The 21652-nt window shown below is 44.9% G+C and overlaps 1 protein-coding gene across 1 annotated transcript in view; it reads left to right on the forward strand.

Moving 5' to 3' along the window:
• LOC138379911 (uncharacterized) overlaps positions 1 to 21652 on the forward strand; it is a 48156-nt gene that overhangs the window by 14568 nt on the left and 11936 nt on the right. The window contains exon 5 of the mRNA XM_069464887.1: positions 11077 to 11306. Within this exon, the coding sequence (XP_069320988.1) occupies positions 11077 to 11306 (230 nt within the window). The remainder of the gene's footprint in view (positions 1 to 11076; positions 11307 to 21652) is intronic.

Raw genomic sequence — 21652 nt, forward strand, 5'->3', positions numbered from 1 at the left:
TTCACTTAATAGAATGGGTTCCAACTCTCTCCAGGAGAACCATAGAGATGTCGTATCTTCATCATTCCTTATAGCTGAGTAATATTCCATGGTATACATATACCACAGTTTACTAATCCAATCATGTATTGATGGGCATTTGGGTTGTTTCCACATCTTTGCTATTGTGAATTGTGCTGCTATAAACATTTGGGTACATGTGCCTTTGTTACACAATGACCTTTTTTCCTTTGGGTATATGCCCAGTAATGGGATTGCTGGGTCAAATGGCAGGTCTACTTGAATCTGTTTAAGATACCTCCATAATGCTTTCCACAGGGGTTGCACTAGTTTGCAGTCCCACCAGCAATGTATTAGTGTTCCTGTCTCTCCACACCCACGCCAACATGTGTTGTTTTGGGTTTTTTTGATAAAGGCCATTCTCACTGGGGTTAAGTGATATCTCATTGTGGTTTTGATGTGCATTTCCCTGATGATTAGAGATGTTGAACACTTTTTCATATGTTTGTTAGCCATTTTTATATCTTCTTTTGAAAAATTTCTATTCATGTCCTTTGCCCACTTTTTGATAGGGTTGCTTGATTTTTTCTTGCTGATTTTCCTGAGTTCTAAATAGATTCTTGTTATCAGTCCTTTATCTGATGTGTAGTATGCAAAAATTTTTTCCCATTCTGTAGGTGGTCTGTTTATTCTCTGGACTGTTTCTTTGGCTGTGCAGAAGCTTTTTAATTTAATCATGTCCCATTCATTTATTTTTGTTGCTGCTGTGATTGCCTTGGGGGTCTTCTTCATAAATTCTTTGCCTAGGCCAATGTCTGTAAGCGTCTTTCCTACATTTTCTTCTAGAATTCTGATTGTATTACGCCTGAGGTTTAAGTCTGTTATCCACCGTGATTTGATTTTTGTGAGAGGTGAAAGCTGTGGGTCCTGTTTCAGTCTTCTACAAGTGGCTAACCAATTCTCCCAGCACCATTTGTTGAACAGGGATTCTTGTCCCCAGGGTATATTCTTTCCCGCTTTGTCAAAAATTAGGTGACTATATGAGGATGGTTCTATATTTGGATTTTCTGTTGTGTTCCACTGGTCTGTGTCCCTGCACTTGTGCCAATACCAGGCTGTTTTAAGAACCACGGCCTTGTAGTATTGTTTGAGGTCTGGCAAATTAATACCTCCCATTTTGTTTTTGTTGCTTAAAATTGCTTTTGCTATACGGGGTCTTCTTTGATTCCATACAAAGTGTATAATTATTTTCTCTATGTCTGTAAAGAATGATGTTGGTAATTTAATAGGGATTGCATTGAATCTGTAGATCACTTTGGGTAGTATAGACATTTTAACAATGTTGATTCTTCCGATCCACGAGCATGGTATATTTTTCCATCTATTTGCAAGTTCTGCTATTTCTTTTCTCAGTGTTTCATAGTTTTCCTTATAGAGGTCCTTTACCTCTTTAGTTAGATATATACCTAGATATTTTATTTTCTTTGTTGCTATTTTGAAGGGTATTGTGTCTTTAATTTGGTTTTCCGATTGACTGTTATTGGCATATATAAATGCCTCTGATTTGTGTATATTAATTTTGTAGCCTGAGACTTTGCTGTATTCGTTAATCAGTTCCAGGAGTCTCTTGGTTGAATCCTGGGGGTTTTCCAGATATAACATCATATCATCAGCAAAAAGTGAGAGTTTGATCTCTTCCTTCCCTATTTGGACTCCCTTGATTCTGCTCTCTTGCCTGATAGCTCTCGCAAGGACTTCCAATACTATGATGAAAAGTAATGGAGACAATGGGCAGCCCTGTCTGGTTCCAGTTCTAAGTGGGAGTGCTTTCAGTTTTTCCCCATTCAGTATGATGTTGGCTGTGGGTTTGTCATATATGGCTTGTATCATTTTTAGGTAGGTTCCATCAATGCCTATTTTGTTAAGCGTTTTTATCATAAAAGGGTGTTGAATTTTGTCAAATGCTTTTTCTGCATCTAATGAGAGTATCATATGGTTTTTGTTTTTGCTTCTATTTATGTGGTGAATTACATTGATAGATTTACGTATGTTGAACCACCCCTGCATCTCGGGGATGAAGCCCACTTGGTCGTGGTGGATTACTTTTTTGATAAGTACTTGGATTCGATTTGCTAGTATTTTATTGAAAATTTTTGCATCTATATTCATGAGGGAAATTGGTCTGTAGTTCTCTATTTTTGTTGTGTCCTTTCCAGGTTTTGGTATTAATGTTATATTGGCTTGGTAGAACGTGTTGGGGAGAACTCCATCCTTCTCAATATTGGAGACTAGTTTATGTAGGATGGGCACCAGTTCTTCTTTGTATGTATGGTAAAATTCAGGTGTGAACCCATCTGGACCAGGGCTTTTCTTTTTGGGAAGGTTTTGTATTGCTGTTTCGATTTCAGTTCTTGATATTGGTCTGTTCAGGTACTCTATTTCTTCCTGGTTGAGCCTGGGAAGACTATGTGTTTCTAAAAATTTGTCCATTTCCTCCATGTTCTCCAGTTTGTATGCATAAAGATTTTTGTAGAATTCATAGATGATATCTTGTATCTCTGTAGCATCGGTTGTGATTTCTCCTTTCATGTTCCTAATGGAGGTTATTAGAGATTTTACTTTTGTGCTCTTGGTTAGTCTAGCCAGAGGTGTGTCTATTTTGTTTATCTTTTCAAAGAACCAACTTTTTGTTTTATTAATTTCCCTTATAGTTTCTTTGTTGTCCTTTTCATTTAGTTCTGATTTTATCTTAGTAATTTCTCGCCTTCTGCTGGGTTTGGGATCATTCTGTTCTTCTTTCTCCAGTTCTTTGAGTCTATTCGTTAGGTTGTCTATTTGCATGTTTTCTGTCTTTTTGATATAGGCATTTATGGATATGAATTTTCCTCTCAGGACTGCTTTAGCTGCATCCCATAGATTTTGATAAGTTGTATCTCCATTGTCATTTAATTCAAAGAAATTTTTGATTTCCATCTTGATTTCTTCTTTTATAGAATAATTATTCAGGAGAAGGTTATTTAGCTTCCATGACTTTGAGTAAGAGTGAGGGTTTCTGTTTGTGATCATTGTTACTTTTATTCCGCTGTGATCTGAGAAGATGCATGGTATAATTTCTATTTTTTTGAATTTTTGAAGACATGATTTATGTCCTAGGACATGGTCAATCTTAGAGAATGTCCCGTGAGCTGATGAGAAGAATGTATATTCTGTGGACTTTGGGTAGAATGTCCTATAGATGTCAGCCATGCCCATTTGTTCTAGCATTCTATTTAGGTCCATTATGTCTTTGTTTATTTTCTGTTTAGAGGATCTGTCCTGTACTGTCAGTGGGGTGTTAAAGTCTCCAGCTATTACAGTATTGTTATCTATCATTTGGTTGAGATCTAGTAGGGTTTGCTTTATGAATCTAGGTGCACCTAGGTTGGGTGCATATATATTGAGTATAGTCATGGCTTCTTGATGAATTGTACCTTTAATCAGTATGTAGTAGCCATCTTTGTCTTTTATTATTTTTGTTGGTTTGAAAGCTAAGTTATTGGAAATTAAGATTGCCACACCAGCTTTCTTTTGGTTACCATTTGCTTGAAATATCGATTTCCATCCTTTTATTTTCAGTCTAAATGCATCTTTGCAGGTTAGGTGAGTTTCTTGAAGACAGCAGATACTTGGATTGTATTTTTTTATCCATTGGGCCAGTCTATGTCTCTTGAGCGGGGAGTTCAAGCCATTCACATTTATTGAGAAAACTGATAAGTGAGACAGTTTTTTGTTCAGCTTGTTGGGTAGAACTTCATTGTGATGTTTTCTCTCCTGGGCCATTGTGGTATCTGGAATTTGATCTTTAGCTCCTGAGTAGTTTTACATTTGTGGATCTTTCTTGTGCTGATCCGTGTGTAATTCTCTTTGGAGTACTTCTTGGAGGGCTGGTCTTGTCTTGGTGAATTCCCTCAATCTTTGTTTATCTGAGAATGTCTTGATTTGTCCTTCGTATAGAAAACTTAGCTTAGCTGGGTACAAGATTCTAGGCTGGGCATTATTCTGTTTCAGAAGCGTGAAAATGGGGCCCCAACCTCTTCTTGCTTGTAAGGTTTCAGCTGAGAAATCTGGCGTAATTCTGATGGGTTTTCCTTTGTAAGTTACTTGTTTCTTTCTCCTTACAGCTCGGAGAAGTGACTCTTTAGTGGATATTTTGGTCAGCCTGATGACTACGTGGCGTGGTGTTTTCCTATTTGCTATGAATCTCCCAGGGGTCCTTTGAGCTTCTTGAATCTGTATGTCTAGAGTATTGGCAAGGCCTGGAAAATTTTCCTCGATTATGTCTTCAAATAGCTTGTCCAACCCTTGCTTATTATCTTCTTCACCCTCAGGAATGCCAATAACTCTCAAGTTAGGTTTCTTCACATAATCCCACATTTCTTGAAGACTCAGATCATTTCTCTTACTTTTTCGATCTATCTCTGTGACTGACTTATTTAGTTGGAAGGAGTTATCTTCAATTTCTGAGATTCTTTCCTCTGTTTGATCTACCCTGCTCTTGAGACTTTCCACAGTGTTTTGTAGCTCTCTGAGTGAATTCTTCACTTCTAGGAGTTCAGTTTGGTTTTTCTTCAATATTTCAATTTCTTTAGTGAATTTTTCCTCCAAATCCTATATTTTTTTTGTGTTTTCCTTGTGTTGTTTATCCATTGATTCTTGTATATTATTCAGCTTGTTTATAATCCATAATTGGAATTCTTCCTGTGACATGTTGGTGTTTTGAGTCTGGTTTGTGTCAAATGGTTGGGAGCTGGTATTTCTCTTTGGGGATGAGCTTTCCATTTGATTCTTTGTGCTCTCCGTGTTTTTTCGCTGGGCCCTTCCCATCTAGATTTATCCTTGGATCCTTACTTATAGATTTAGTCTGGTTAACAGGACTCTTTGTGCTCTATTCTTAGGCTGTGAAACAGTCTAGGTATGTTGCTTCTTTTGGCAAGAGGGGGAGACTGTTGTGTATTGTTTAGAGATTTTTCTGTTTCCGTTGGGGGACTGCTTCCGATGGGTCCAATCCTAGAGGATTGGAGTGATCCAGGACCGCTTTGGTGAGATAGGACACTGTGTTGTGGTCTTTCAGAAGGCAGGCAGGGTCCACACTAATAGTAGACCGAAATTCTCTTTGTTTGTTTGTTTGTTTGTTTCCCTTTGGTTCTTCCTCTATAGGGGAGGTTTCTGACTCTATCTGCAGGCAAGATACTAGCTATGGGGAGAGGACGGTGACCTCGCTTGCTCAGCGCCCCAGTTGCTGTAGTTCCCACGGGCAAAAGTCTATCTTGGCCCAATGTCCCCAGGGATCAGGTTCCACACTCTCGCTTTTGGAGAAGTATTCAGTGTTTACACTTCGGCGGGGATCCTATATAAGGTCCGTGGACCAGGGGAGAGGGCCGTCCAGGGAGCCTCTTGGTACCCTATTGCTCCGCAGTGACTTGGCTGTGGGCCCTAGAATGGCGATTGCGTGCCCGCAGATCTCCGGCCCTGGGGGTGACTGCTCAGGATCCGGTATGTACCAGAGCCAGGGACCTGGCCCGTTCCGAAGCTCACCGTGGGTCCCCAGTTAGAAGGCGAAAAGAGAGGAGAAAGAGAAGAAAAAAAAAGAAAGAAAAGGAAAGAAAGAAAAGAAAGAGGAGAAAACGAAAGAGAAAAGAAAGAAAAAGAAAGAAAGAAAAAGAGAAAAAAAAAAGAAAGAAAAAAGAAAAAAAAAAGAAAAACACAAAAAGCCAAACCAAAAAACACCAAAAACGCCAACAAAAATGAACAAAAACAAACTACATAGCACCTCACCACACCGCAAGGCAGAAAGATACACAAATCTGAGGTATATAATTCAGCGACTCAATGTTTTTTTGTTTGTTTGTTTGTTTTACGCCTTAGCACAGCTCTGCCCCTTCACTTCCGCTCGGCTGGGTCCGGAGCGGCCATTAGATGTTTTTGTTTTTACGCCTTAGCACAGCTCCGCCCCTTCACGCCCGCCCGGCTGGGTCCCGGGCGGTTTCGCAGTGGATTTCAAGATGGCGTCTGCGCGCCCGCACAGCTCCGAGGGTGGTGGGGATCCAACCTCCGCGCTCAAAAAGGCGCAGCAGCCAGAGGCCCAGAGGGCAAAGGTGCCCGCCGGGGCTGTCCGGCTCGTGAGCCGCCGGAAAAAAAAAAGAAAAAGAAAAGAAAAGGAAAAAAAAAAAAAAAAGAAAGCCAAAACCAAAAAAAACAAACACAAACACAAACACAAACAAACAAAACCCAGAAGAAATTTACCAAGAATAAAATATACAGTTCGGCGAGCCTATTCTTCTTGTTCGTGGTTTTTTTTTTTTTTTTTTGCCTTAGCGCAGCTCTGCCCCTTCACCCCGAGCGCGGCCCCGGCATATCCCGCACTCCTGGCGTTGGTTCAGAGACCAGCGGAGGGCGCCGGGCAGAGAGAGCCGCTCGGCACTTTATGGCTCCCGAGCGGTTTCGCCCTCGCTTTCAAGATGGCGCCTGCAGAGCTCCGGGGCTGGAGGAGACCGGCTACCCGGCAGGCGGAGACCGCCACTGCCTGGGGGCTGGCGAGCAAGGACGCGCACTGGGGGTGACCGGCTGGAGAACCGCCAAAAAAGGAAGCACGGGCAGAAAGAGCCGCTGGGCACTTTTTGGCTCCCGAGCGGTTTCGCCCTCGCTTTCAAGATGGCGCCTGCCGAGCTCCGGGGCTGGAGGGGACCGGCTCCCCGGCAGGCAGAGACCGCCACTGCCCGGGGGCTGGCGAGCAAGGACACGCACCGGGGGTCACCGGCTGGAGAACTGCCGAAAGAGGCAGCACGGGGTACGACGCTATTTGCTGTCCGGGAGTCTTTTGTGTTTTTCCGCCCTGGGGCAGATCCGTCCCTCCTCGCCAAGCGCTGTCTCAGCTGAGATCCCCCAGGTTCTAAGGTAATTTCACAAAAAAGCCTCCTGTCTGCAATGCGCCACGTATCCCTCAGTGATTCTGCGCTGGCCTGGGTCAGGGCTCTGTTCAATTGGGAGCGGAGGGCTAGCCGCTTTCCCGAGAGGCTGCTCCCGCCCCGGCTGGGGGCGGGTGTATCGGACCCGCGCTCCGCTGGCTAGTGTCTGTCCCGCGTTCCCAATTTTCGTTCACCTCAGACCTCACTCGCTCTGTTTGTCCCACGCTGATTCTCCGTGGATTCACACCGCTGTTCCTGTGTGGGAGCGGTCTTCTAGCGTTGTGGCAGGTCCGGATCGATGCCTTCCTTCCCGGGAGCGCAGATTCAGGCCGTCACCACCACTCCGCCATCTTTGATCTCTCGAGACTTCTTCATTTTAAACCAACTTCCCTAACAAATATATGTGGGACACTCCATCCATCTATAGCAGAGCAGGACGACTGTAGTTAAGAAATTAATATGCACTGTACACTTTCAAGTAGCTGGAAGAGAGCATTTTGCATATTCCAAACACAAAGAAATCATAAATGTCTCAGATTATAAATTTGCTATTTGCCTGATTTGATCATTAGACATTTTATACACATGTAATATAAAAAATCTAAAATTATTAAGCAGATTTAAAAATGTTAAAAGTCCTTTCTATTTAGATAGGATGGTATTGTCACACAGTAAAAATAAACCAACACAGAGCTGAAAAATGTATATTACTTTACCTTTCAATAGTACATTTCCTAAAAATGATACATGCATTCAGTTTTACAAAATATATTTAATTGTATTTTATAATATTGGTTGGAATGGACACACTTTCACATAGAAAAATATAATCTCCACTTTGGAGAACTACTTCATAGCATGAATACAGATATTTTCAACTGAACCAAGTGGAAAGAGTAACATTGGGGCAGTGCCCGTGTGTGTGTGTGTGAGTGTGTGTGTGTGTGAGGTGTGGGAGCCTTTGCAAGTGCACAGAGCTACGTCCATGGTGGATGTGTTGTGTGTGCGTGTGTGTGTGTGTCTATGTGTGTTTATGCACCTTCAAATTCTAAGAGATTCTTGGGGATGTTACTTGGGGTTAGTTATAATATTTGGAAAATTGTTGCCTATATAATTCTTCAAAGATTTATTTTTGTCTGTTTGTTTTTAATTTTCCTTTGGAATGTGAAACATACATATTACAATTTTCATAGTGATATTCTGTCTTCTTCACTCTTTTTGTCTATGCAACTTGGTTTGTGTCATTCCCAATGACACTTTCTTAAGTCCCTGGTTTCATTTTTGGGCTGAGCCCACTCTACTGACGAGTGTACCCAAGGCTTCTTCAATTCTCAAGCACATTGTTTGATTATTTCATGTTTTACGTTTGATTCTTGATGTTTCCATCTGTCAGCAGCAGGCACCTGTCTGATCCTACAGTCTGCCGATATTTTCCCTTAGAGATTTTTGTGTATTAGCTCTAGTTGTTTTAAATATTCTGTTGATTTAGATCATTCTAATATGGTGTCATTTCAAAATCACATTCTGATCATTTGTCCATTATGACTTTTGTCTTCCTCTTGGAAATGTTTTCTAATTTTTGTGGGTAGCCAGACACATTGCACTGGACAGTTGGTGGGGCCTCATGACCCATGCTGTATTTATGCATCTTCTCCCTGCAGTTTCTCATACCCTACCTTGACTAGGCCTTTCTTGTGGAGGTTTCTGACCATCTCCTCGGGGCCACATTTGGAATCAGTTTCTGCCATGGCTACCACAGTTGAAGGCTGTTCCTTCTACGTCCAACAGAGGCTTCAGATTCCTCCAGTGACCCCGGTTTCTGTTTCCTGCTTGGCTGTATGTTTGCACCTTGTGCTGTCCTGCAGAGGTCTGTCTGTGTCAGCTCTGCCACACGCAGTCCCCTGTGATGTCCCCCTGACATTTGTCAATGGATGGACGGGGTGGGCTGAGGTGGGATTGTCTGCCCTTCAGCAGAGCTGTATTTCTAGTGGGCTGGGGGTCCTGGATCTGGCTGCTGCCTCCAGGTGTCCCCGTCTCTGCCCCAGAGGAGGTGATGGTCCAGCATCTTGCCCGTCCTCCTGGAGTACAGAGTCCCTGGTTGTCCCTCATTGTTCTGTCTCCCAGCTGCAGGGGTTCTCCCTCGGTGTCCTTACCTTCCAGGTGTGCTGCCCTTCCCTGCAGATCGAGGCTTTTATTCCACAGGGAATGGGGAGGTGGCTCTGGGCCTAACCTTGGTGGGGACCTCTGTTCCCTCCCAGGTCCTACAGTGTCCATCTGCGCCCCCAGGATGCCAGTTTTGTAGGTTTTGCGGCAGATCAATTCTCAGTTCCACAGTGGTGATGGGGATGGGTCTGGATGCACTTCCTAAGTGTGTGCATCCCTCTTTCCCAGAGAGTTTGTGACTGTGCCTGTTACAGAGGACAGAGACAAGAGGAGGGGAATCCCCTTAAACACGTGGCCCCTGAGCATTGCCCAGCAGGATGCCTTCACCATGCTCAGCCTCCAGCAGTCCAGTGCACGCTGGCAGCTGCATCCTGCCGTAGCCTGCATTGTATATGGCAGCCCCTGCCCCAGAGCAGCGAACTCCCTGGCTCTGTCACTTTCTGCAAAACTCATCTCTCCCCACCTCGGGATAGTTTTTAGTCTTATAACACCGGTTATCTGAAGTCCTAAATAATGTTTGCAAAATTGCAACTACTGCAGTTTATCTGTTGTAGTCAAAGTTGTTATAAGAATAAAATAAAAAAAAATGTTTCACTTGTGTACACCTTCAAGCTGAGTAGCAGGTTTATTTGTAAGACCCAGAAAATTAAATAAAAATGTATGTTGATCACATCTTAGCAGAAAAAGCACTGTAAATGTGATGATGGGATATTACTCCTTGTTAATATCTGTGAACATTTGCTGCGCACCACAGCACCACTACGTTTGCTGGTCTTTATGCTGAGTTCATAAGAGGATGGACTACACTATTCCATTGTTATGTATTCTAGAAAATAAAAACTAATGTACTTTAACAAGATCAGTATCTGCCCAGGAGATGGAGGAAGAAGGTTAGTGGACAGAAGGGAAGACAGAAGAAGAGATGGAAACATTACCGAGAATTGATTTGTCACTGTCCTAATAATGATTATGGATGTGTGAATTTTTGTCAATTACACACTCTAAATATATGAAGTTCTCCCCATGTCAATTATAACTCATAAAACTGATTTCACATAAATCCTAAAAATACTATTGGTAAGAAGTCTTACAAAGATAATATGTTACGTGTCCAAACATGTTGAAAATTCAGCAGCATCCTCCTTGGCCTCTGCCTATGTTGGGGTAAAGTCCAGGTGTGGAAAACCACACATGTTCTCATGACAGAGTTCTTGAACCCACACTAAGCTGCTCAGCTCTGTGCAGGAGATGGTTCATGGGTCAGGCGTGTGCAGTGCTGAGGAGCACAGGCTCAGATCCCAGAACTCACTCTCCCCAGACTGAGCTCCTGACACATTACACAGGCCCTCGATGCCCTGGGGTGACTCTCACGTTTGTAATATGGAACAGAGATGGACACTTAGAGTACATGATCCATGTCCATGTGGCAATAGGAAGTACGATGATGGATGCTCAGTATTTACCAGATTACAATTTCCTAAGAAGAGCTTACATTGTATCAAATGTTGCTGTGGTCATACACCCTCCCCCCAGACACTCACTTCTGATCTGGACCCTGCCCTCCCTCAGGCGTCCCACCCCAGAGCTTGCTATATAGCAGGGGACATGCAAATAGGGCCCTGCCTCTGCTGATGAAAACCAGCCCAGCCCTCACCCTGCAGCTCTGGGACAGGAGCCCCAGACCAGGCATTCCCAGGCGTCCCCATTCGGTCAACAGGACTGAACACATTGACTCACCATGGAGTCTGGGCTGTGCTGGGTTTTCCTTGTTGCTCTGTTACAAGGTAATTCATGGAGAACTAGAGATATTGGGTGTGGGAGTGGATGTGAGTGAGAGAAACAGGGGCGTGTGTGGCAGTTTCTGACCAGGCTGTGTCTGTGTTTGCAGGTGTCCAGTGTGAGGTGCAGCTGGTGGAGTCTGGGGGAGGCTTGGTGCAGCCTGGGGGGTCCCTGAGACTCTCCTGTGCAGCCTCCGGATTCACCTTCAGCAGCAACTACATGCACTGGGTCCGCCAGGCTCCAGGGAAGGGGCTGGAGTGGGTCTCAAGAATTTATGGTAATGGTGGTAGCACAAGCTACGCAGACACCGTGAAGGGCCGATTCACCATCTCCACAGACAGCAGCAAGAACACGGTGTATCTGCAAATGAACAGTCTGAGAGCCGAGGACACGGCCCTGTACTACTGCACTAGAGACACAGTGAGGGGACATCAGTGTGAGCCCAGACACAAACCTCCTGCGGGTGCGCGCGGGGCCGCCAGGGGGCGCGCAAGACACAGGAGCAGAGTCAGCCCAGGGCAGGTGCAGGTGCAGGGTAAGGGCTGGTTTCCTCTCAGGGTCGTGGCTTCCTCTCCATAAAACGGTTTCCTCTGTGGAACTTCTCTGAATTCACGATTCTGTGTTTCCCTCTGCAGTCTCTGTGTTAGATATGTTTGTGCTAATGAGAGAAAATATTGTAACCTGCTCAAAAGGCAGACAGTGGCTTCCAGTCATGTTCTCCTCTCCCCAAATGGACATGAATGATCAACACTTCTCAATAAGTCCGAAAATGAATAAAAGATTTTTTTCTTGGACAGCACAATGCAGCACAGCATACAGAAGTACACGTTCCTTCTAGGCGTCAAGCAGGATAAAGCACCTACTGGACGTCAGGGGCAGACGGAGTCAGCGTCCTAAGCAAGAGCAGGAAGACCCCGTGGAGCTCCCTGTCCCAGCACCAGGCTCACAACATCGATTATATCTGACAGAATTCAAGGGCAGAGGGACCCACCGACATTTAGGGTAGATGTTGACTCTGATGGTGTTAGACACCTGCACACACAGGCAGGCACAGATGCGCACACACACACACACACACACACACAGGCTGCCACAGATGCACACACACACACACACACACACACTGAGTGAACACGGGAAGAGTGAGTCTCTCCACTACTGAGGTGTCTGCAGAGCAGGGCAGGCCTCTCAAAACAGTTCCAAGTGGCTTCGTAGGGCAGGAAGGGAGACTGGCTCAGGTTTTCACAACAGTTCCCTGGTGGGAAAGGGAGGGGGCTCTCACTCCCAGGAAGTGTCTGCTGGTGTCTGGGCCTCTGACAGCCATCTGGTGAGAAAGCACCTGTGATTCCTTCCTAGGATTCCCATGAGTGGGGCAAACAGGGAAGACGAAGGATGGGCCTTCAGATGTCAGCGGACAGACACCACGTAAGAGACTTTGACTTCTTATTCCACTCAACAACTATTAAATATTTTTACATTTATTTGAAAAGCAGGGAAAGGCCTTTATGGGTGGAAAACAATGAGGTCTGCCAAAAAATAGAAGACGTTTCATTAGTATGAAGAAATCATAGTACTAATGAGGATGAGCAGGAGGAGGAGTTAGACAGGGTCTTGGTCCAATGTCATGGGGGGAAGCTTTTCACTGTCCACACTCATCAGCTTATCCTGAAGGCCCTGGGTCTGCTGTGGCCTTCAAAATATCAGAAGGTTCACAGGTTCTACTAGGATGCTCAGTTTGACATTCTCTACCACAGCAGCCTTCCAAGTATCTAGAATTCTGAACTGATGCTGTTGTTCTGAAATGTGAACCCGAGGGTTTCCTCCCTGGAATTGCACTGCTGTGTTTCCCTTAAAGTCCTTAATAATATTTGCTCCAGTATGGCTCAAGACCAGTATTTGCCTGATGTTTCTCCATCACACACTCTGTGCTGGTTGAACATGATGACAGACTGCTAAATAGATGCAGTAAAAGGACCCTGAATCTGTGGTGATAGGAGTGTCTATAATGCATTAATTGCTTTCAAAATTATTTACTCTCACAAGCAATAAGGAAAATGCTAGTAATTGTGATAAAATCTAAATGTTTGTTCAGTTGCTACCAAGGGAAAGTGTAACAACTGATGTGTCCTTGAGGGACTGGACCACAATGCTGTAAGCAAGTTCTCATGGTAGACTGGCGAAGGAGTTCAAGAATTGCTTAAAACTGTGACATTCAAATTTCATAATGCTAATTGGATAAACATTTTCAACACTTACAAAATATTTCCAATGAGTGGACGGTGTGTTACATGAGCAGTGATGATGCCTCACAAGGTTAGACAGCATCACAAACTAAGTTTAGGCTGCTTGTTCTCAGTAATGACTTCGTACAACACTTGTTTAACCCCCATGTTATTTTTTGCATGATTTCTATTTACTTTAGTTGGATCTCTAGGATTTAGAAGTCTATCTAGAAGTTTTTTAGTTTTTTCTTCATTTTGATACATTTACCAGAACTTTTGAGAAACCCTTTTGTTTGCAAAATATCCCAAGTTCATGTACTATTTTAAAAACATATGCATTCAATCCTGGATTTTGGCTAATTGACAAGCACCAAGAAGGGCAATGACTTTTGCCACACGGGCTGATTTTACCTCCAGTTGGGCTGATTTTACTTCCATTTCCAATGGAAAGTTTTCTTCGGTAACATGAATCACTGCTTAGTAACTTCCAGGTTCATTATTGAACTGTGATTGATCGACAAATACTATTGTCTGAAGTGTCTTAATGAGAATCTCATCCAAGGAATATACAGAACTTTTTCGCTGATGCAGACAAAATAGCTCTGTGCCCACACTTAGCTTTCAGCCACGTGTCCTAGCACACAATGAACCGCACGCCACTGTTCACCTCACCTGGAGCTTCTGACTAGGAAATGAGGTACTTTTGATTTTAATGCCTCTAGACCATCATATCTGGCTATTTTAGCAAAAATTAATGGCAACATGAAATAACTAAACAATAAGGAAAATCATAACCTAATCAAACAGGAAGCCAGATGTGAGTGGCTCCATCTTTGCCAGTTTCAAAAGTTCATGCACCCAAGGAGCTTCTTGTCTCGACATTTCACACTGATATGCAGAAAACGTCCGCTTCATCCACCAATCCCCTCTTGTGTGGATGTGCTGAGACTGTTTTCAGGGTCCCACAGATAGGACAAGTGGTGGAAGTGGAGAGGACACCTTTCTGAAGTTTGCCCTGAAGGATCAGCAAGGTCACAACAGAGACTCTCTCCTGCCTCCATGACTAGAACTCTGTCACACGCCCACATGCACACGAATTCCTGATGGGCATAAATGCTACAATGATGAGGCTGACCATTTTATCACATAAAATTACTGGAAACTGACATAAATATTTTCTTTTCCTTTTTCTGCGGGGAGTTAGCTAAGCTCCCCTCTAAATTTCGGGACCCTCAGACAGGGGTTGTCACAAAGGATGAATAATTAGTAGGAAACAGAAATAAAAATAATACACAGAGACACAGATATAATTTATAAAGTAAAGATTTATGAAGTTAGATAAGGCAGGGTGCCCAGAAAGTTATATTTGTTCCCACAGAAATGCAACTCAGACTGAATTTTTACAGAGATACTTACAGGGCAGATACAGGTTCTCCTTCCAGTGAACCCCATGCTGAGTGTCTCTTACTGAGAAATGCAGCCCTTGGCCCCAGGAAATGTCAGGCTGACACCATTAACAGAATTGGGTGCAGGGTAATCACACGGCTAGTGGTCCTGGGCGAGGGTTGGGTTTGGAAAGACACACACATGCGCTGGATCCAGGCAAGGTGAGTTGCTGCACCTTCCAGACTCAGAGTTCTTAGGGAATTTCTCATCAAGTGATTCCGTCACTCAGTTCAGGAGCCATGTTGAGGTCACTGCTCGGCTCTTTTGCTCGCAGACTTCAGATTAGGCAGAGGGAGGACCTCAGTCTGCCTTGGGGGGAGAAAGCACATGAAGTTGGGTGATGCATGTCACCCAGCCCTGCCATTGTGGCCACTTAATTCATGGACCATTCGGGCTGCGCTGGAGTCGCTGGTCGCAGAGGGCGACTGTTGTCCACTGGCTAATCCCAGGCACGTGAGTGTCAGTGTGATGGCACAGGGAGTGCACTCTGCAGATGCCGGGACAAAATGCAGAGGGCTTCTCGCCAAGGCCCGGACAGCACACTCATGCATAACCCACATGCTAGTCACGGGTGCTGCCTGCAGGGAGAAAGAACCAAGAGGATCAATTTCATTACCTGGTAACACACACCCAAATGTCACATGGCTCTTTAAGATTGAACAAGAAATGCTCTACAGGTGGCCCAGGTCCGAGCACAGGTGTCATCCGGACACTCTCAGTGGTGCCCACATGCAGGCCCACCTCCCACGCAGGCTTCGCTCCAGTCCCTGCACCAGCCCTCACACAGGGGACTGGGGACCAGTCCTGTGTCAGATCCTCTACCGTACTGGCTGGGGGAGGTAAATTACAGTGTGGGTTACGTCTGTTATCTGCTGTGAATTAATCTTTGTGAGTGGAGAGCACAAGAATTATGGAAGAAAATGTTGGAAAACTCTTCTACGTACAAGCTTATGCCACAAGATTATTAAGACCACAATGGTAATCACGGCAACAAGAAAAATTAACATATGGGTCTTGATTAATGTACACCAGGGTCCCTTGTAGGGATTCCTTGGTCACAAGGAATGGAGCATGTGCCGGGCCCTACAGAGTGCTGTGGCATCTGGGTCTGCTAAACAGTGGTAGGGGCGAGATTCATTCCTATCCACACACCATGGTGACAACTTGAGAAATCTCTCTTTTTATTGCCCCAATGTTAGGCTGTGATTGATTAGAAGTTCTGCTTCCCAGGAAGGATCACACCTATTGGGGGAACAGTGTGCTCCCCTGAATCTGAGACCTGGTCTGAGCCCATTCAGTCGTGAGGACCACCCAACAACGACAGGCCCTCTCCCACTGATCGACACTAACTCTGCTTTGGAGGCTAAGCTTGTGTACCCATGGAGGCAGGGACCATCCCTCAGGCCTAGGCAGATTCTGTGGTTTCTCCACTGCGTCCCACACTGGGGAGGTCAAGTGCATCAGCCACATGCCTGCGGGTGGCAGAGGGACCAAGGACAATGGCTCTGCAGTGCTCAGGCCTGAGTCACTCCATCAGGGAACAACATGCAGCAACCCTCACTGCAAAGTGCTGCCACGTGTTAGAAGGTTCCAGAGTGGAGGTAGTAGGGGACACTAGTGAATGACAAGTAGGACCACAGGGCCACCTGCAGCCATGCACAGTGGAGTCTGGGCACTAACACTCACGTCGTGACTTCCACAAAGATCAGGGCTGGCTACTGTCCCAAGCGTGTGTCAGCCCCATAGACTGAACCCGGGCCAGTGTGGACCCACCTGGCAAGAGGGAGATGTCAGGACAAACTTCAGTGGATCCTTCTTGGCCCCACTCATGTGCTCTGGGCCCAGCACAGAGGAAGCACAGTTGCATTTGACAATTTGTGTGAATCCGAATCCCCTCAGCTGAGTGAGACTCATGTCACAGTTAATGCACAAACGCGTCAAGGGCAGTGTGGATTCTGTGGCCCAAAGTTCATTGCAACCTTGAAGTTGTAACACTAGATGCAGCAAAGTCCCATCATGTTCTCATTAGTGAAAGGGGATACTGCAGACCCCATTAGGCATGTCCACACTGGTGCTGGGGATGGTTCATACGCGCAGTAGGATCTAGTGTCGGGGAGCTCAGATACAGATACTGCAGGTAGCTCTCACTAGACACGTCCTTCCTCTTGCACACATTGCAAAACTGCACCATCCTTCTCTTTGTAGTTTCATCTGTGAAATATCATGACCTATGAACTCCTCCAGGATGCTCACCTCTTCCCTGGGCCCTGCCTTCTCCGCAGGTGTCCCCACTCAGGGCTTCCTATATAGCAGGGGACATGCAAATAGGGCCCTCCCTCTGCTGATGAAAACCAGCCCAGCCCTCACCCTGCAGCTCTGGGACAGGAGGCCCAGCCCCGCCATTCCCAGGTGTCCCCAGTCGGTGATCAGGACTGAACACAGTTACTCACCATGGAGTCTGGGCTCAGCTGGGTTTTCCTTGTTGCTCTGTTACAAGGTAATTCATGGAGAACTATGGATATTGGGTGAGGGAGTGGATGTGAGTGAGAGAAACAGGGGTGTGTGCGGCAGTTTCTGACCAGGCTGTCTGTGTTTGCAGGTGTCCAGTGTGAGGTGCAGCTGGTGGAGTCTGGGGGAGGCTTGGTCCAGCCTGGGGGGTCCCTGAGACTCTCCTGTGCAGCCTCCGGATTCACCTTCAGCAGCTACTGGATGAGCTGGGTCCGCCAGGCTCCAGGGAAGGGGCTGGAGTGGGTCGCATACATTAGTTACGATGGTGGTAGCACAAGCTACGCAGACGCCGTGAAGGGCCGATTCACCATCTCCAGAGACAACAGCAAGAACATGGTTTCTCTGCAAATGAACAGTCTGAGGGCCGAGGACACGGCCCTGTACTACTGTACCAGTGACACAGTGAGGGGACATCAGTGTGAGCCCAGACACAAACCTCCTGCGGGGGAGCGCAGGGCCACTAGGGGGCGCGCGGGGCACAAGGAGCAGAGTCAGCCCAGGCAGGTGCAGGGGACAATAATGGTTCATTTCCTGTCAGAGTTTGGCGCGTCTCCTCTACAAATTTTATCCTGGGACCTATATTCCTTTGTGCCTCTTTGCTCATCACAGTAATGTCTGAATTGGAAACATGTTGTTGTAGTAAATGAACACACTCTCACCTGCACACACGGCAGAACGTCACTCACGTGGGCAGAAATGACCCTGCTGTTACCACAGGGGTCAGAGTCCTGAGGAAGGAAGCCCAGGGGAACCTGCTGAGCATTTTCCAACCAGACTCAGCGCACAGACCTCAGTGGGACTCCCTGAGTGGCACAGTCTTTGGGATTCAGGTTGGGACATGTAGGGACCTGGGCAGGGTCAGTGTCCCATAAAACCTAACAGTTTCAAATTGTTCTCTCCTCATTTAAACCTGTACATCCCTGATGCAGAACTGAATCAGTTATATTTTTCTCTGCAAGTCTGTTTTCTTTCTCCCTGGGTTCTATTTTCAAAACTTACTCTTCTTCTTCTTCCCGCACAAAATGGAGGGTGTGGTCTCTGTGTCTAAATCCCAGGGCTCAGGCCCTTTAGGTTGAGCTCAGGTGTGGCCCAGGCTGTGGCTCCTGTGGGACCTGGGAAAAATTGATGGGACTGTCTCACCCACCTTTCCTGGGACCCTCCTTCTGTCACCTGGGAATGGACTCACATTGGAAATGTAAGTGGCCATTAGTAGCTGAGAGAAGAAGTGTGATTGGTCAAAGTGGGATGTGTCCACTGAGACTCTCACAGAGTCACCTCCATATCTGTGGCATCGGGGAGACCTGCAGATGGAATCCTGAGTGTGCTGAGCACTCTCTGGTGACCTCCAGATCCTTGTGAGTGGTGTCCTTTGGCTCCACATTATCACACCCCACCCTGCAGTTGAGTTCCTCCTGTGTGAAGTGTGTGCCCAAGATGGTCCTTTGTCCAACAGCCTCCTTATCCTCCCCCCTCTGCTCCTCCTGACTGCCCTCTCCTATGTTCTCCTCCTCCCTATGGAGAGCAAAATCATTCCCTGTTTTTACTCTCACACCCACCGTTATCAAGAAGGAATCAGGGTCATGTATTGAACAAGGATTTCTCTATAAACCACATCGGATTCACAAAAGATTCCTTCCACAGTGTGGGGTGTCATCATGGGAGACACTTGTGGAAAACGAGGGGCACCATCAATCTTACCAAGAGATCTCCATGCTTGAGAAATTTTTATGTCTATCTGGAGACACAGATGCATCCTCATTGCAAGTAGAGAAGAAATTAATAACACGAGAGCCTTTGCGGCATTCTATGGGCCTTGCCTCTGCGATGGCTTCAGAGCAAGACACTGAAGGGTGAGAACATGACAGTGTGTTTCGTGGAGTGTGGAGGAAGGGAGAGGACTTCCAGGGCAGAGGGGAGTGCTCTGCTTTGCAGTATTTTTTCTTTAGTTACTGATGGGGAGAAGATCACCGAGCCTTAGGGACCCCATTTCTGAGGCCGTGGGAGGACAGGAGGTGAAGGGATGCTGCCTGAGCAGGAGCCAGAGATAAGGGCAGAAGTTAACTGCCTAGTTGGGGGACATTCCAGCGATCAGGGAGCACAGCAAAGCAGACTCCCACCTTAAAGCCTGAGGGGCCTCATGCCTAAAAAGACACGGAGTGGCTTGACACGAATACCACCCATGGCTATGAAGGAAGATTGCAAAATATCAGCCCTGGAAAACGGACCCCAGACTCCAACTCTTAAAACACACCAGGTTGAGCTCCTTCCCTCCCCTTTCTCCGTAAAATGCCTCAGTTGATGGGGAGCTAACCTCCCAGTCAGAAGTACTAATCTCTTTGTTCTTCAATCGAATGGGCCAAGCTGCTGAGTTCAGAGATACTATCTGTACATAGCTTAAGGCGTAGTTGTGCTTAGTAACGAGCTATGTGTTCCTGCTTCTATAGACAAGAGTAATTAGCTAAGGCATCTTGTGATTTTTAGGGGAGACTTGAAACTTCTACACATTGTAACCCATGAGCTTTTCACGTGAAATCATTGTAATCTATAGCATGAAAAAGGGAGAAAAACGGGTGCTAGATTTCAGTCAGTGCCACCTGGCTCATGGGAATACTGGTGGACCCTGACTTCCCTGCACCCTTTCACCTTACTTTTTGTGTCTGTGTCTTTGTCTTTTCCATCTTTGCAGCCCACAGTGCCTGGGACCTGGTCATATCACAGGCATCATGAACCCCCAATAGTTCACAGTATTTTTTTTCTTCAAGATTGCTAGGGAGTGAAAACATACTGTATTTATGTAAAGCCCAGGAAAGCTTCCCGGCTCAGGTGTTGTTGAGTGGATACGATGCTGTAGGAAGCTGTCTGTGCCCCTGTGGGGGACAGAGGAAAGTGTTCACTCAGCATGTAGCCGACGAACAGGGACGAGGTGACAAAGAAGGCAGGTGTCCTCCTGGGGAGAGCAGGACTTGGTGATTCTGTTGGCTATGTCTGCAAGGGCTTGGGCAGGGGCACCAGGGTTTGTCCCAGAAAAATGGCATCTGATGAAAAGACCTGATATTGAGAGAGTCTGGGGTGGAGTGAGTTACGGGAATCTGCCCGGGGGGTCTCCTATGAGGGCGTGAAAGACATAAGGACACGACGCATAGGTGCAATTCTCAATAGAAGTAGCAAACATTTTTCATCAGAATCACTGAATGTTACAACAGAAGATAATCTACTCAAAGTGATGGGGAAAATGTTTAAAAAACTGAAAACAAAGAATATTTTTCCAACATATTTTTTCATTCAAAAACAAGGAAGAAATTTTTTAAAAATCCCAGACAAACAAAAGGTAATGGAGTTCATTACCAGGAGGCCTGCCTTATAAGTGCCAAAAGGAGGGTTTTTAGATGAAAAAGTCCATTGATGAATAACATAACACATACGAAAGCTCAAAACTTAATGGTATAATTAACATAGAGACATATGAAGAGTACCGTATAATGTTGCTGTGTCAAGCAATTTTATTCTCCTCTAAGGGTTAAAATACAAAATTTTCAATAACAACTCTCTTAAAAATTATGTAAAGTCTGACTTCAGAACCATAAAATATAATGGCTGTGTGTAAAAGTGTAAAATTTTTGATATGCAATGACAATTCAGTTGTTATCAATTGAAAATAGACATTTCTAAGTGTAAGGTGTTTTCTGTAAGCCTCATGGTAACAACAAAAGTAAAATCTATACTAGGCACACAAAAGAAAAATAGAAAGCATTCAAAGGATACCACTACAGAAAGCCGTCAAACCACGAAGGAGTCAGCAAGAAAAGTAGAAACTAAGGATACATCTATAAAACGACCAGCAAACAAAACATAGGAGTAGTCACTACATATTGAAATTACTAGGAATATAAATAGATTAAATTATCCAATGAAAAGAAAGAATGACTGAAAGGTTAAACAAATGAATGAATAAAAAGACTCAACTATTCCTCTGGTACAAGAGACACACCTGACTTTTAAAAACACACATAGACAGAAATTGAGGCTATAGAAAAATAAATTTCATGAAAATAGAAACCAAAATAAATCAGGGGTTGTTATACATACATGAAACACAATAGACTTCAGCTCAGAAGTAGAAATTAGAGAAAAAGAAGGACCTTGCATAATTATAACTTGTGAATTCATAAAAAGGATATCCCTTTTGTAAACAAATACCCCCTCTCATCAGGGCACTGAAATATATAAAGCAGTTACATAAAAATCTGAAGTGGTGAAAAGCCTGCAATACAATAGAGTAGGAGACTTCATTGTCCCATTTTCAGCAATGGGAAGATCATTAAAAGAGAAAATAAATAAGAAAATATGAGACTTCTTGATTTTAAACCAACCTCCCTAACAAATATACGTAGGACACTCCATCCATCTATAGCACAGCAGGACAACTGTAGTTAACAAATTAATATGCACTATAAACTTTCCAGCGCTGGAAGAGAGCATTTTGCATATTCCAAACACAAAGATATGATAAATGTCTGAGGTGATAAATTTGCTATTTGGCTGATTTGATCATTAGATATTTTATACACATGTAATACAAAAAATGTAAAA

This window comes from Eulemur rufifrons, unplaced genomic scaffold, assembly GCF_041146395.1.
Source record: "Eulemur rufifrons isolate Redbay unplaced genomic scaffold, OSU_ERuf_1 scaffold_220, whole genome shotgun sequence".
Taxonomy (NCBI): domain Eukaryota; kingdom Metazoa; phylum Chordata; class Mammalia; order Primates; family Lemuridae; genus Eulemur; species Eulemur rufifrons.